The 16,861-nt window shown below is 38.0% G+C and overlaps 3 protein-coding genes across 6 annotated transcripts in view; 1 reads left to right on the forward strand and 2 right to left on the reverse strand.

Annotated features, from left to right (window-relative positions):
• gria4a (glutamate receptor, ionotropic, AMPA 4a) overlaps positions 1 to 4,948 on the forward strand; it is a 93,441-nt gene extending 88,493 nt beyond the window's left edge. For 2 of the 4 annotated variants that reach the window (XM_051861791.1, XM_051861790.1), the window contains exons 15-16: positions 528 to 784; positions 3,780 to 3,923. In XM_051861791.1, the coding sequence (XP_051717751.1) occupies positions 528 to 782 (255 nt within the window). In that variant the 3' untranslated portion in view covers positions 783 to 784; positions 3,780 to 3,923. Of the gene's footprint in view, positions 1 to 527; positions 785 to 3,779 lie in introns of all 4 variants that reach the window. The other 2 variants (XM_051861789.1, XM_051861788.1) reach the window with 1 other exon arrangement.
• Positions 1 to 16,861, reverse strand: part of LOC127495189 (gastrula zinc finger protein XlCGF7.1-like) — a 288,096-nt gene that overhangs the window by 85,976 nt on the left and 185,259 nt on the right. The gene's annotated exons all lie outside the window — the stretch shown is intronic.
• msantd4 (Myb/SANT-like DNA-binding domain containing 4 with coiled-coils) lies at positions 8,782 to 16,823 on the reverse strand. The gene is made up of 3 exons (XM_051861861.1): positions 16,700 to 16,823; positions 15,142 to 15,748; positions 8,782 to 12,926 (listed from the first exon to the last, which is right to left on the reverse strand). The coding sequence occupies exons 2-3, from the start codon at positions 15,619 to 15,621 to the stop codon at positions 12,174 to 12,176; spliced, it is 1,233 nt and encodes a 410-aa protein (XP_051717821.1). The 5' UTR covers positions 15,622 to 15,748; positions 16,700 to 16,823; the 3' UTR covers positions 8,782 to 12,173.

Consider the following 16,861-nt stretch of genomic DNA (forward strand, 5'->3'; position numbering starts at 1 on the left):
GGCTGTAGAACATTTTATACGGCGATTTCATGCCATTTTAGAGAGCGCCAGATTATGTAAATATATTGTTTTGAAAAATACTCAAATTATTTTAATTCTTTATAAAATATTTAAAATATTATTTTAATTAAATAATCTGATACATATATTTCATATATTGAATATTCATATTTTTTTAATGCATTTTAAACATTTTATAGAAGTATGAAAAGTTGAACTGATCAACAAAAAGACTAAACCACCAAAAAATTTGCTTTCACTTAAATCATAGCTCTTCTGTTCATATTTGAAGTCTAAATGACATTGGATTTCATTCTGTCTATAACTTTATAAGATGTTAAATCGCTGGCACCAGTAATTAAAGCTGTCTGTAATGGAATAACCACAGACTTTTACTTTTTAATTGAAGTGTAATTGAATATCTGCCATGTGTAAATGTGTTTGAGTCTCCGTTTCGCCACTTCCTGCATCCCTAACACTCTCTTTTCTCCCTCCTTCCCCTTTGCTCCCGCATCCCTGGCTTCCAGGACAAGAGCTCGCAAGCGCTGAGCCTAAGCAACGTGGCGGGAGTTTTCTACATCCTGGTGGGCGGCCTGGGTCTGGCCATGCTGGTGGCCCTGGTCGAGTTTTGCTATAAGTCCCGCGCCGAGGCCAAGAAACTGAAGGTGGAATCGGCCGAACTGAATTTTAGCCCCGCTCCCAGCCCAACGCACAGTGTGCAGAACTTAGCGACTTATAGAGAGGGATACAACGTGTACGGCTCTGACGCAGTAAAGATATAGGGGTAGGACAGACAGTCTGCTTGCGGTCGCAGGGGTTCGGCCTGACCCTCGTCTGTCTATAGCTGCAGCAGACGTCCGCTAATGTTGTGACAGCTTCCCATCCTTCAGTTTACAAACTTTCCTTTACTTACGTTTGTTTACTTCTGAAAGAGATCCTTTCATTTCTGTCGCTTGTCGTTCCTTTGTTTGTTTTTCGTATGGCATTTGTTTCTGGAGTTGCCTTGACTAGAACATGTTGGGATGGCATTGGTTTGGTCTTCCTGGCTGCAGTTGCTGGTGTTTGCACTGTTGGCTTTCTGTTTCAGACACCTGCATTAAAACAAACGGCACAAGATGACAAACACATACACATGGACAAACCTGCCATAGTGCTTTAGGATCTCAAATTATTACCAAACCAAACGTCTTAGCATACAACCTTCAAACACTTTATAAAGGAATGCTGCTTGTATACTTCTTACTCAGAGATGCTTTCAAGATAAAGCTCTCTGCTGTTGACCAGCACTTCTCAACTGGCGGGTTTTGATGGACAAAAATTCAAATAATAATCTTCATAATAAATCAGTCAACTTTTAAAAAGCTCAAGGTGCAACCAAAAAGTCACGTGCAACCAATAAACTGTTTAACCTTTGCATTATGTTAATAATTCTTATGCGACTTTCATGGTGCGGGTGAAATTGACTCTCATTGGATTCAATATAATTCACCAAAAAAAAAAAAAACAGTAAACCTTCAACGTGTGAAACTTTTTTAAACTGTATTAAACTATTTTTTTCATAAAACTGTACATTTTTAAACAGTATTATAACAATTTTTTAACTTTTGTAAAAGAGCACCTAAAAGCACTTATTCTGTGTGCTTTACTGAAGCTCAAACAGCAGAAGCATGACGCTCGCAACAGCAAGATCGTGTGTTCAATTCCCATCGAAATTCAATTGAATGAACTGATAAAAATGTGTGCCATCAACGCAATGTAAATTTCTTTGAATAAAAGCATCTGCTAAATGTATATATGTAAAAACCCTTACAAAAAAAGTTTATTCAAGTGTGCTATTAGTTTACTTCTTTTAAACTAAAAATAAGAAAGTATGCTGTCTACTTTTCAGAAATATACTTAAAATTGCACTTAAGTATACTTGACTTATACTGACAGAAAAGTCTAAGTATATTTGGCCTATACTTGTACTCAATCTTTTGATCGAGATATACTTAAAAGTATAATTAAGTATTCTAAGTATACTTGGCTTGTATACACTGGTAATGTACATAGGAATTTACTTCAAATCTACTTTACTCTGTTATACGGCTGGGGGAGCTATTATGCATCTTCTGAAAGAGTACAGAATCTCCTGATCAAAACACAGGCGAAGAAGAAGCAGAAACAACACAGTCATCAAACAACAAACAGCAAATAACTCAAAACAGTTACCAAATGAAATGTCGAACCCATGAAGCGGAAACGACCGAAGCTTTGAGGGCGTTGATGGACTCAAAATACTCCATCTGTGTTTTGATCATCGTTCTGAATCCCATCCGGACAAAGTCTTTGACAAAAATGCGATTTTCTCAGCTTTTTGTTTAAAATGTTGCTTTTTTAATGCCCAAATTCAAGTGTTGATAAAAAAGGATGCATGAAGCTAAAAAAAATATTTTTGAAATGGAAAGAAAGTACAGTTAAAGGTACTTTTCAAGTATAAAAAATTTATACCTAAATATGAACACAGTATTATATTTAAAGCGCAAAAATAATATATAAACTATAAGAGGATGTTATGTTCACTTAAAGAAAACTTACAAGTATACTTGCACTGTAAAACTACTAAACTAGTTTACTGAGAGTACTTTAAAGTGTACTTTCATAAATTAAAAAGATAGTATTTACAAGTGCTACAAGTATTTGACTAGTAAACTATCAGTACACCTATAAGTTCACTTGTAAAGTTGCAGTACAAATGAAAAACTTATTTGTAAACTAGTTGTGTACTCAAAGTTTACTACACTTAAAGTATACTTAAAAGTATATTTTTATACTCTAAAAAATGGGCCAATTTAGTCCCAAGTAGTATTGAAACAGTACACTTACAAGTATACTACTAGTACAGAGATATTAGTATACTTACTACATAAAGTATACTTAAAATATACTTGAACTTTACTTAAGTATACTTAGTAAAATGAACTTTAAGTATACTTATTTTTTTGTAAGGGTAGTTGAAAAACTGACATGACAAAATACATCAAAACCTTTTTTTTAACCATGAAATATTGCAGGTCAAATTGACCCGCAAACATCATAATCGTAATATAAATTTCATATGCACCTTTTACAACACATCAGAGTTTAGAAACTTTCACAAAATATAAAAAAAGGAACAAAATATCAAGAAAAAAAAAATCATAGGTAAACCAGTATTTCAGACAAAAAAAAAAAAATAAAATTAAACATAATATAAGGGTTAAAAATAATCAACTATTCTGGTAGAAAAACCAGTTGAGATCTGCTGCTCTAGACATGTGTTATTTGGTACGAGTAGAGCATTATAGATCAAACGGCTGTTGGTTTAATGATGTTTGGTTGTGTTTCACTTTCTTTTGTTGTTAGTGGCATCAGCAAACCAATCTATAATGCTGTACTGATACTGAATAACGTTTCATATGAGACTGACCTCGAAACCCCTGCTCATGAAACATTAGCAGTATGAACATATAAAGTGTTGACTGTTATGGGACACTGTACAATTACAACCCTAGAATTAGCGGAAACACGAGCGAAGGGCTGCATGCTTGCGTTAGAAATGCAGATGTCTAGCCATGTTGTACATTTTGAGATGTTTTCTGTATTTGTTTGTGGCGGCCTTGAGCTTTTCTCCGTTCTGTCGCTGTGAATGTGGTCGAGTGGTTCCTTTGTGATGTCACTGTGTCATTTGCATATTGTTTCCCCCTCCCAGAGAGTTTCACATATTCTGACTCCGCCTCTCGTCCCGCCCCCTTCTCTAGCTCACCTTCTCGGAAGCCATGAGAAACAAGGCCCGCTTGTCAATCACGGGCAGCCTGGGGGAAAATGGGCGTGTCCTGACGCCAGACTGCCCTAAGGCCGTGCGCTCTGGCCCCTCCTTCCGACACGGCCCCGCCCTCGCTGTGGTGTCCTCCGACCTCCCATAGAAACCAAAAACTCACCTTGTGCCTTAAACCATCTTACCCCTCTACCGAAGTTCAGATTCACGCAACCACGGGAGAGCCACGTCGTCGCCGGCTTGTGCTAACGAGGACTCGGACGTGACAGACCTGAAAAGAAACAACAATTCACACTCTTTCAGCCCTCGGGAAAGACGTCAACAATTGTAAACGAGTTGGGACGGCACAGATACGAACGTTTTGACATTGTCGCGCATCAAGGATCCATGATGCCTTATCCTGAAGGGGACAAACATCATCGCCGAAGAATCACGTAGAAGACCAGTAAACTGTAAATGTAAAGACATTAGCTGCGCTTCCGTGTTTAGCCGTCCGACATCAGCAAACCTGCATTAGACATATTAACTCACTCGAGCGCAAAACGGCATATTTACGACATGGTCCACGATCACTAGCTGTATTTACTAAACCGTATGTAGATATTCTCTCAGGAGCCACGAAGGGGGACATCTTTTATCATCTCGACGGGATTTCTTCAAGAAGCCACTGGGAGCCGCTTGCTTTTTTGGACTGAAATGTAAATAGACCAGTAGTAAAAGCTGAACACGATTCTTTTATAAAGCATCTTAGGTAATAATTCATTGCAATAATGACTATAGGGAGACCTGACTTGTAATTAAGAGATCTTTTATAAACACACAGTATTATATATACAGAAACAGATCTATATAATAGAGGGACATCTGAACTAAATCAGCTCAGTTGTGTGTGAGACCATGGCATCTGTTCTGTTAACAGTTGTTTTGATAACCGATGTAACGCAGTGTGTACGTGTCTTTTGTCCTTAATGAATGTCCACGCATTTCACATGTCGCACAAACACACGAGTGTATGTGAACGCCGCACCGCATCGCACACACCAGGATCGACTCCTGATTCTCACCTTTGGTGTTTGGTTTTGTTTTTGCGTTCTTTTGTTTTTCTCTTTGTACCCACCAATTCAAATAAAACTGGAACATTTATACAATAAATGAACATTTTTCCTTTTTAATTCATTAAATAAGCAAATGTGAATGTAGTATGACCCTGATTTACAGTTTGATTCAACTACTGTAGTTCTTATCTACAACAAGGTCTTTACAGTTACTAACCAGACGCGACACGCGATAAAAGGGATCTTTTCCTTGTTAATCTGAGTTTTTGTATATTTGTCTATTTTAGAAACGGTTTCTATTTCTCCGCGACGTCGCGGTTGAAACAGCAACACAAAATATGGCAATGATAATATCAGGTACTGTGTATGTGCTTTATTTAATGTTAAAAGCGTCTAACGTGAGTTTGAATATCATTCTGTGTTCCCAGCTTTTTAGCTGTAATGAAAACAACACTGGCTAATTCACCTCAGATCTTGAAAATAAATAAATGGGCACAAGAATGTTCAAATTCTCAACTCAATGCGAACAGACAAGTGTATTCGATGACAAAGATTGGGTCAGTCACTTTGTATGTACTTTAAATAATGTTTAAATGTTGTAATATTTATGAATTTTACTATGTACTTGCCCATTTCATTGTGTCTGCTGTGATCTTGCCGTGAAAGCTCGTCCACACTCTCTTCTGATTGGCTGTGGTTTTTGATTGATTTTATCGCTTGTCATTGTCGCGTCGCGTCTAGTGTGGACAGTCAAATTGCTCGTCGCTGGAATCTTATCGCATCGCGTCTGGTTAGGACACTGTGTTAGGCTTTATTAGGCTGCTGTCACTTTAAGACCGGATGCACAGATCCATTATACTGTTACACATGCGTTTTCTTTCTCAACTGTTTACGTTCATTTAAGTGAATACTCGCCAAGACTGGCATTTCTACATTATTTTGTGTATATTTGACTGTTTAAAGGGTTAGTTCAACCAAAAATGAAAATTCACTCAATTTCAAAACACTGCTTCATGAAGCTTCAAAGCTTTACGAATCTTTTGTTTCGAATCAGTGGTTCGGAGCGTGTATCAAACACAAACCAAAATCGCATGATTTCAGTAAACGAGGCTTTGTTAGGTCATAAGTGTTTCAAAAAGGTTTAGAAATTTCAATGGTTCACGTGACTTTGGCAGTTTGATACGCGCTACGAACCACTGTTTCGTAACAAAAGATTCGTAAAGCTTCATGAAGCAGTGTTTTGAAATCACCCATCACTAGATATTGTTGAATAAAGTCATTATTTTGGTTTTTTTTGGCACACAAAAAGTATTCTCGTCGCTTCGTAACATTAAGATTGAACCACTGTACTCACATGAACATGTCTTTAGTAGCTTTCTGGGCATCTGAAAGTGTTAATTATCTTGCTGTCAATGCAGGCCTCACTGAGCCATCGGATTTTTTCAAAAATATCTTAATTTGTTTAAGATTAACGAAGGTCTTATGGGTGTGGAACGACATGAGGGTGAGTAATTAATGACAGAATTTTCATTTTTGGGTGAACTAACCCAATAAGCAGTGAAAAATTATTTAATTTAGTACTGAGGGGTGGCTTTATGTGTGAGCACTTATTAGTAAAATTAATGCAAAAACGCAATCCTACGCCGAAATTCAAGCCCTGAAACACCAACAATGTTCATCCGGAGCAAAAGTGAGTGAGGGGAGACGGGTTTGTGTGTCAACAACTCGCTGTCGGAGAGATGAGAGAGAGAGAAAGAGCAGCTGGTATCGTGCGTCTATTCTGCGGAAAGTGAGTATTGGAAGCATTTCAGATATTTCAGTGTCGATATGCATCGAAAAATCGATATTTTTCACAACACTACATTGCACTTAATTTATTATTTCAGATGCTTTTTTAAAAGACTAAAATTGAAAAATGTATATATTATACATAAAATTCAACCCACCAAAGTGGGTGTTAATGTCAAGCCCTATATATTAGATAAGTAAATGATGAGAAATTTGGGTGAACTGTCTCTTTAAGGCTAGTTCACACTACTGCAACAAAATTTGTTGTAAGTTACTTACAGTCACAGTAACATTATCAGTAAATGTATGTGTGAAATGTGTTCTGTTAAAATTAGTTATGCACCAAAATTTTGGCAATCAAAAATATTTGGCTGCAAAAAAAAAAAAATGAATGCATCACTAAAATGTGCATCACTAGTTAAAAATAAATACTTTTTTCTAAACCAGATTATTATGCTGAGTCAGTAAACTAGGTCACACTTTAGTTTAGGGTCCAATTCTCACTATTAACCTCAACTTTTGCCTCAATAAACTCCTAATTACTGCTTATTAATAGTTAGTAAGGTGTTAAGTTTAGGTATTGGGTAGGATTACGGGATGTAGAATATGGTCATGCAGAATAAGGCACTCATATCTGCTTTATAAGTACTAATAAATAGCCAATATCCTAGTAATATGCTGCTAATAAACAACTAGTTTATAGTGAGATTTGGACCCTAAACTGAAGTGTTACCGTAAACTATTTTCCGATTGGCTTCCCGAAAATGTAAATAAAACAGATTATTGTAGTATGTTTTGCAATAAAACACTATTACAGTCTTTAGTTTCTACTTTGAAATGTCACGTTTTAAGTTTTTTTGTAAATCCTACACCAATTTTTTTCCACAGTGTATAACCTAATGACCAGCCTACACTAGCTAGAAAACTATAGTGTCCCAGAAAGGAGACCAGCTGCAACATCAAAAATGATCTTCAAAGTATCACAGAGCAACTCAAGAACCCTGGACCATAAAAAGAAGAGCGAAGAACCAGGAGAAATGACCCTGTAGACGGCTGAGATATAATCCAGACTTTATAAAACACAATAGAACTTCAGATGGTATTAAAGAAAGACAGAGAGAAATCTGACGGCCAGATCTCTCTCATTCTCACTTGCAGACAGACACATCTGAGGCTTTCTTTCATCGGGGGGAAATCCGGTTTGCTCTGGAGATTTCCATTCCTTACCACATCATCAAACACTCCTTCTCCCAGACTGCTCGCTTCCAATCCCATGGGCTTTATGTGGACTAACACAAACACTTTTGTTAGAAATACAGACATTCGTGAGCTTCAAATACTAGAAATGAGAGCTGATTCATACTGATATCAGAGCAGAATATTCTTTCTTCCCATAAATATTTCTCTGAGAAACACTTCCTGACTTCTAAATGATTCTATCATCTGTTTTTTTTTCCATGTTCAAGTTTCTTTAGTGTGTAATGTTGCTGTTTGAGCATGAGTTATTCTCTATATCAGTGTCAGTGTTTCTGAACTCCCTGAAACACCTCCATTGTAGTCTTGAGTTTTCCTCCGTCACAATATTCCTCATTTAAATAATTCATACGCAGAATAACGGGGCGGGGCCTGGTTTAGTTAGTTAGTAGTGTGTTGAAACTGGAGGTTATGGTAAGGGGCGGGACATTTCCCAAACACGCTCGAAGCGCTTGACCAATCACAACACACTGGTCCAGCCGACCAATCAGAGCACATTGTGCTTTTCAGAAGGAGGGGCTTCATGGAGACAGGAACTAAACAGAGCGTTACTGACAGACTGGGAAGAGAGGAGCTGCAACAATGGAGAACATGGGAAAAATAATGAACATTTAAGCATGAAAACCTGTTCTAGTAGAGCCCGAAAACAAAATCAAGACTTAAACAGAACGTTTTTTCAAAGAATTGGGCGAACACATTATTCAAAGAGAAAAATATAAGACAATAAGACAATTTTCCTTGATGTTTTGAAATAAGAACATTCAATGGACTATGAAAATTCCCTGAAAACTTCCTCCCCGGAGCATTTATTAAAATTAAACTACAAAAACAACTAGTTTAGAACATTCACGACTTCCTGTTTCGACAGGAAAAAGAAAACTAGGTTCATCAGAGCATTTAAATTCTTTAAATTCTATTTATTTTTTGTGCTTTGCCACATCTGGAACATACATTTAAAACACACACACACACACACACACACACACCATTTACGTATTGCACGTACAGTACAATAAAACACACCTTTCTGAGTCCATCAACACTAACAGCACCAGCTCACAAAAACTAAACATCCATAAAACCTTTTGTCTTTAAATTACACGACCTTCGTCTGAGCATGAAAACATGTTCACCAGAGATCCAACAGAGGAAATCGGCTTCAAAGACAACAATAAAACATGGCACCAAACAGCTTTGCTTTTCCACTTCATTAGAAATGCAGAGAGAAGCTGAACTGAACCGTGCGGCCTGTTTCACACACCTGCGTCTGCTGAGAGCAACTATACACACAAATAAAGTGATATCTGGGTTACTACAAGGAGCGTTTCCGTTAATAATGGCCATACATTATTAAATCAGGAGTGAGTTATTAAGAACTATTACAAGTGTAATAGTAATTAAATTCACATGAAGACAAAACATTTACAGCCAAATGGTAATTTACACAGAATCTGATGTGGAGATACATACTGCTTAAAGAGACAGTTCGCCCAAAATGAAAATTTATCATTTACTCGCATGAAATATCTTCTTTTGTGATCTGCAGAAGAAAGTCATGAAGGTTTGGAGGTGAGTATGATGACAGAATGATCATTTTTGCATGAACTATTTCTTTAAATCATGTGGATTCAGTCCAATTTACTGTATAGAAAGTGTTTTTTGTATTTCACTGCATATGGACATATTTTTTTCCAAAAAAAAAGTGAACTCTACATGTTGCTTCATTATGCATTTTATTCATTATCTGCATGTTTTGAAGCATCAATTTCCTTTTTTTTTTTTTTTTTTGGGAAAAAAACATGCAATGAAGGACAATCACTTTTTAGAAAGTAAACTAGTCATGCTAATAAATAGGTTCACAGATCATTTTCACTATATTTTCTGCTGAAGTTCAGTGTAAAATTAAAAACAAAATGGCGGAGAGCTGAAACTCTACTTGCCAAAATAAACGTGCTGCTTATGTGAGATGTGTGAAACAGGCCTAAGACACTCTCGGATGAAAAAAAAAAAACGATCACGAAACAAATAAGAAAAACATATACCTTCAATGCAATGCAAGTCGATTGGATATGACGCAGAAACGTAAATGTAACATCCGACAGGAATTACACGACCACAGAAACAGGCAACCGCAACAGCTGAACTTCAGGAATCATCGAGGCCTGAAAACAACTACCGTAAGAGAACAAACAAACACACAAACTCATAAACACTGACTACATTCACGTAACACGCCTTTATGAGGGAATCTCTCGAAACCTGTGAAGAACATGTTTTACCTCCCAATCAAAAGAAAAAATAAGAACAGATATGGGCCTAAAAGCCAGTTCACACCAAGAACAATAACTATAAAGATAACTATATTAATGTTACACCAGCGGACGATATCGTTCTGTTTATTTTAAAAGCGCGCGCTGCAGTTTTGTCGTCTGCCGCTTTAAATGCTCGAGCACGTTAAAGCAGGATGAATTCTGATTGGCTGTCAATGTTTTTATCGTTCTGAAAGTGATTCCAACGATAGTGATTGTTTCTCTGTGCCATTATCGTTATAGTTGTGGTGTGGATTCTGCTATTTTCTTTTATATTTAGAAAGATTTTTATCGTTATCGTCCTTGGTGTGAACGGGCCTTAAAATATTCTTCATTTTCTTGATGAAAAAAAAATCTTATTTTTTTCTCTTGACTTATAAGGGGTGCATTCACACTTGTAGTTCGGTTTGTTTGGTTCGGACCAAAGAAGAAAAAAAAAAATTTAGTCCTGGTCCGATTAGCGTTGGCAATTGGCAATTTTATTACCGAACCTAAAGGCATAGGGATACGTTCACAACCTGATTGGTTGGATTTTATGAATTCTGCCAATTCTGAGACGGAGCTTACCGAACATCCAAAACAATGCTGTGTGCTGAGGTAAATGTACTTGTTGTGTGTGTGTATCCTGCATTTGATGGTATTTTGGCTAGCTGGGAACCCGTGAAGAGCTTATAAAATGTATAAAGGAGTCAAAGCAGTGGCGAGTCTACAAATTATCTGCTGCGTGGGAGACGCGCGTCTGATGTCTGTCATGGGCAAACTGGCGACTATGACGAAAAACCGATATGCGTGAGGATTCTGTCGTTTTTAGGGTATCATCTTCCTGATTTTGGTTCGATTACATGTCTTTGGTCCATGTTGCGTTCATATATCATTCGAACCGCACCAGAGTTCGTTTGGAAGCAGACCGAGACCCATTTTCTCGGTCCGCTTGTTTGGTGCGCACCAGGGTTCGGATGGCAGCGTTCACACACGTTCAAATGAACCGCACTAACAGAGCAATCGCACCAGGGTTCGTTTTAATCGAACCAAACATGACAAGTGTGAACGCACCCTTATAAGATTTTTCTTTGACTTCACATTCATGTTTGTGAGTGTAAATAAGCGAAACTCAGTCTGAGCACCGATAGTTTTGCGAACACATATCTGCGTTATGCACGATCTGAAGTGAAACCGCTTTGACATCAAGACCAGAGAAAAACCTGATTGTTTCAAAATAAAAGCGTGGCCTCACATGTCTCTGTGCATACGAACATATAAATCATTTATAGAAACAATTTGGACATTACCATACATTCACATTTACAATGACTCCACATAAATCCATCCTGTAGTGTGAACACATAAGAGCCCTTATACAATCCAACTCTTTTTTAAGCTCTCTGTTTTACTCTGTACATTAAACACAGTATGGTAACAAAGTACATAACATCTGGTAAAAAGTTAATCAGGAGTATCTGTATTTTTTTCAATATGTGAAAAGTGCATTCAGATACTTCTGAATAAATTTTTACAAGATATCAATACACAATACTCAAGCATAAAACAGTCTCACGAGTTGTTTTGCATGAGCAGAAGGCAATTTTGTGGGCTGACCTGATCTATACAGTCAGAAACACATTATATACTTTAAATCCTGTTTACCGTAGATACCCAATCATTTCTGTAGGGAAAAATTAGATAAATATACAGTAGAATTTTTTCTATTTTATTGTGAAATGAGGTACTTCACTTTTCATATTTACTTATTTAAATATGTAAAATCGACTGCTGCACATGTTCAGAAGTGAGTCCTCTTTACCATCTTGTTTATGAACTGCTTGCATTCATTGCTTGACTTCTTTCTGCTTATTTTTTCAAATGTCTGGCAAAGTTCAAAAACAACAAATGTTTTAGCTTTTCCCCACAGGAATGAATAGGTAACTATGGAAACAATGATTTTTTCCCCTACCCAACTGTATCTATGGTGTTTCACGAGTGCAGCGCCATCTGTTGTCCATCTTTATGAAGCTGCAGTCTCTCTTTCTCCACTTGCAGGCGCTCTTTCTCAATCTGCAGTCTGCCCGACTCGAACTTGAAGAACTGCAGTCTCTCCTTCTCCAGCAGGAGGCGCTCTTTCTCTAACTTCAGCTTCTCTGCCTCCAAATCCACTGCCATTGGCCAAGCCAGCTTCCTGTCCTTCTCTCCATCCAATGAGGATGACGAGGGTGCAGAGGATGATGTTGTGGGTGTGGCTACAGAGGTCGAGGGGGCGGGGCTCTGCTGGAGTGGCGTGTTTTGTTGCAAGACCAGTCGCAATCGTTCTCGCTCCACCTGCAGACGTTCCTTCTCCAGCTGCAACCTCTCTCTCTCCACCTCCCCTTGCCGCAACCTCTCTTTCTCCACCAGGAGGCGCTCTTTCTCCACCTGTAGTCGTTCCGACTCCACCTGCAAGCGGTGTTTCTCCAGGTCCAGTCTCTGCCTCTCCAGCGCCACCAGCAGACTTGTGTTCTCCCCTCCGGCTAATCCCAATCCAGCTACGCCCATCCCGGTCATGCCACCAACTCCGAGCCCAAGGTCTCGGCCTGCAGCTGTGGGCTTCGTGGAGCTCAGCACGCCGAATTCATCGATGTGAGCGAAGACCTCAGGAACTCGCCCCTCACGGTCCATTTCAGGGAGGATGGAGGGAAAACAGTCATCATCGTCCTCCTCACCCTCCCCACCTTCTCCAACCTCCGCTTCCAACTAAGGAGATGGAAAATTACAAATAGAAACAAAGTCAGCAGTAATTACGAGGTGATTTTAGAGAAAAAAAAGTTTAAAGTGTAACTTTTAGCCAGTCGGTATTTTATTTAGCGCCAAGCACAGAAGGTGCGTTGGCACCTATTGTAATTGTTAGTGTTCTTATTATTCTTCTTCCCTATTCTTCCGCTCGAGTCTATGGCAGCCCATAGAACCGTACGGTAAAAAGTTGTGAAATTTGGCACACTGATAGAGGTCAGTCGCAACATTAACCACACTGATTTTGATGTCTCTAACTCAATCCCTCTAGCGCCACCAACTGTCCAAGTTTGCACTCACATTTATGCTAATAACTTTTGAACCGTACGGACTAATAACAAAATTCTTTTTTCCTCTGATTCCTTGCCTAAAGACATTTAGAATTTTCAGGAAAAACCTACTTTTTCATACTCCTAGACCGTTGCTCCAATTTTCACAAAAATTTAACCAGATCATCTTCGGACCATGTCGACAAAAAGTTAGATTTGGGGTGGAATTCCAAGTCAAATGATATCAAATTCTCCCATATCGGCCTTTTTGGGCATTGGCCATTTTGAATTTTGTAGTAAAATGCTGTATTTTATGAATGCATTTGCATATCATTACGAAACTCAGTATGAGTCAACAGCACGATGCTCTGAAGGTAAAATTAAATATTCACATGCTTATAATATTGGTAAGGTTGACTTATTTTCATGGGATATCCTTAGATTCCTGAATCCTTGCTGAGTCCAACGATACCAAACATGCTAGGTTTAGCCTTATGGTTTGTGCAATGTTGTGATTTAGCGTTTAAACAACTTTTGTGAATATCTTCGAAACTGTTAGTCCGATTGAGACGAAACCACCGTACGAAAACCTGAAACACAGGTTGTTGACTAAACGTTAATGGCCAGATGTAAAAATTTTGATAGTAAGTGGCAAAAAAATGCCATCAAAGTTGGACATGGGTCATATTTATGTTCTCATAAATATAAATGTCTATAACTCCTAAACGAAATGAGATATTTTCACCAAATTTGACAAGATTATGTATAGGGGCACTCTGGGGACACACAGAAAAAACAGTGCGCCACTCTGTGGCGCTATAAATGAACAAAACATGTCTAACTACAGTATCGTTGGTCTGATTGACTTCAAAACTGACATGCAGTATCTTTGTCTCAGTTGCTATCCTAGTCCATTATGACACTGGTGTACTTCGAAAAACATGGCCGTCATTTTAATTACAAGATGACAAAAAAGATCCAAAGCTGTAACTGCAATGGTTTTGCATATTGCTGTTTTACGAACGCATTGGCATATAGTTACAAAACTCAGTGTTTCAGGGTAGCATTGTAATGAAATTATATTATAAGCAATTATATTTCATTACAACTCAATGTATTTATGGGTTTTCAACCTTTTTGCTTAAAATTGTCTCCAACTGTCTTTATTTACTCATTTTTGCTGTTGGTCTGCTGCTAGCTTTCTTGGCTTCTGTTGTGCTTGGCCCCTTAATTGCTGCTTGCAGCTAAATTTTAAAGCAATACTATGTAACTTCTGGCCCTCTAGTGGTTGAAGCATAGAACCATAGTGGTTTTAGGATAAGGCATAAACACGGTGGAAGATGGTTTTATGATGTATTTGCTCATTAATTAAATTTTGAGCATAAAAAAGTTGCATTGTGTTGCCAATAATGCCTCACTTATGCCAGAAAATCCAAGGCCTAATCCTCAGATGATGGCGGTCAAAAGTTGCCAATGTTTTATTGTGTTGTTTTAATGTTTTTTTTTTAAAGAAGTCTCATTCTTTCCTTCAGAAATCATACGAATATGCTGATTTGCTATTATTATGTGGAAACCATGATACATTTTATTTCAGCATTCTTTGATGAAAAGAAAGTTCAAAAGAACAGCATTTATTTGAAATAGGAATCTTTTGTAACATGTCTTTACTGTTACTTTTGATTAATTTATTGCATCCTTGCTAAATAAAATTAGTAATTTCTTAAAAAAAGAAAAATCCTGACCCCAAACATTTGAACAACAGTATACCAAATTGAACCGTTTGCTTCAACAAACAGCTTGATGACTTTTGACCACCATGGTGTGAGGATTACTTGAACCAAAGTAGAGGACAATCTGATGAATGTTGTGGGATGAATTTGAAAAAGTTTGTATCTGTGCCCAGTACATACTCTGTAGCTGCTGGCCTCATCATCCTCCATTTTGACCCCAGGCGTGTGCGTGCTGGGCTCCCCGAGGTCCGTCAGGTCCTGCCAGTCACACGAAGAGTCTTTAGAAAACCCACTGAGGTCCAGCGACTGGTCACCACCACCCAGAGATGCTTCATTATCTGGAGAAGAAGATTCAAACTCCTGCTTCAATCCCGACGCCAACTCGGCCTGAAGCTGCTTCCGTTTCATGAGTGCACGCCAGTCCAGGTAGCGTCGCTTGACCTCAGCCGCCGTTCGCAGCTCACCCTCGCCCAGCGCGTTGACACTGTCCGCAACCTCTTCCCACGCTCGCCGCTTCAGCTCGTTGATGGCCATGTTCTGCTGCCGGGAGAACAAAATCTCACGTCGCTTGTGGATCTCGCGGATGAGAGTCTGAGTTTCCTTCACGCTGTAGTTACTCTTCCTCTTCCTCTTCAGGTGCTTCATCTGCAGGAAGTCCATGCTGGAGGTAGTTGGCTACTGAGAAATGATTGGATACTGAAAAATTTCTGTCACTCCAGACAAATTTTCAAGTTCATGTTGACACACATTTAGTGCTGCACCAGTGCAGGTGTCTAACACAGATCTCCTACAACAAACAAACACACAAAGATTTACTTACACGCAATAAATAAATGTTCAGCAATGTCTGAAAGAATCATTCTCTGTGAATATATGTTAAAATGTAATTTATTCCTGTGATCAAAGCTGAATTTTCAGCATCATTACTCCAGTCTTCAGTGTCACATGATCCTTCAGAAATCATTCTGATATGATGATTTGCTGCTCAAGAAACATTTATGATTATTATCAATGTTGAAAAAAGTTCATATTTTTGTGGAATTTTTTTTCAGGTTTCTTTGATGAACAGTAAGTTCAAACAAACAATTTAAATGTGATCAATTTAATGTGTTGCTTAATAAAATTATTAATTCAATTTAAAAAAAAAACAAATCTTACTGACCACAAACTTTTGAACGGTAGTGTACAGTATATCCTGTTCAAATAAAGTTTGAAGAAGATTCAATAATCATTATGATATTACAATGTAACAACACAAACAAAAAATCACCATGATACTATAAGGTTTTTGCACATATATCATTGTATTATTTTAAGTGACTAGAAGTATCATGTAAATAACATGATCATTGAATATGGTAGCTATGCAGTACCTTGATATTACTACCTGACACCATAGTACAACTACAATACTTTTTGTAAGGGAATTACTGTAGTAACTATGGTGTTTTTAGTGGAAAATGTAGTTACACGGGTATATTTTGTCAAGTGTATCCATATACTGTATGATTATCAGTATGACATCATGCTAATAAAACATTTTAATGTATATCAAACATAAACAAATCAGTACGGCGGTTGTTTTTGCTGTTCAATTACAATAATCTCGCCAGAAAAGGCTTCTATAGGCACCTATACTATGACATTTTGCACACATATGGCTCTTTATATAAAATAAACGTCATAACACACACCACACAATACAGTCACGGTTATTATTATTTATTCAAACACTCACCGGTGGAGAAAAGCATCATCCACTACATCCACACGCGTCTCGCTCCGCCTCCACAGCGTTGCCGAACTGTGCCGAACACTTCCGACAACGCGAGAATCCCCTGCGCCATTGGTCAACGAGCGTCACCGCCCCTTTCCATTAGCCAATCAAGTGAGGCGCTCA

This window comes from Ctenopharyngodon idella, chromosome 15, assembly GCF_019924925.1.
Source record: "Ctenopharyngodon idella isolate HZGC_01 chromosome 15, HZGC01, whole genome shotgun sequence".
Taxonomy (NCBI): domain Eukaryota; kingdom Metazoa; phylum Chordata; class Actinopteri; order Cypriniformes; family Xenocyprididae; genus Ctenopharyngodon; species Ctenopharyngodon idella.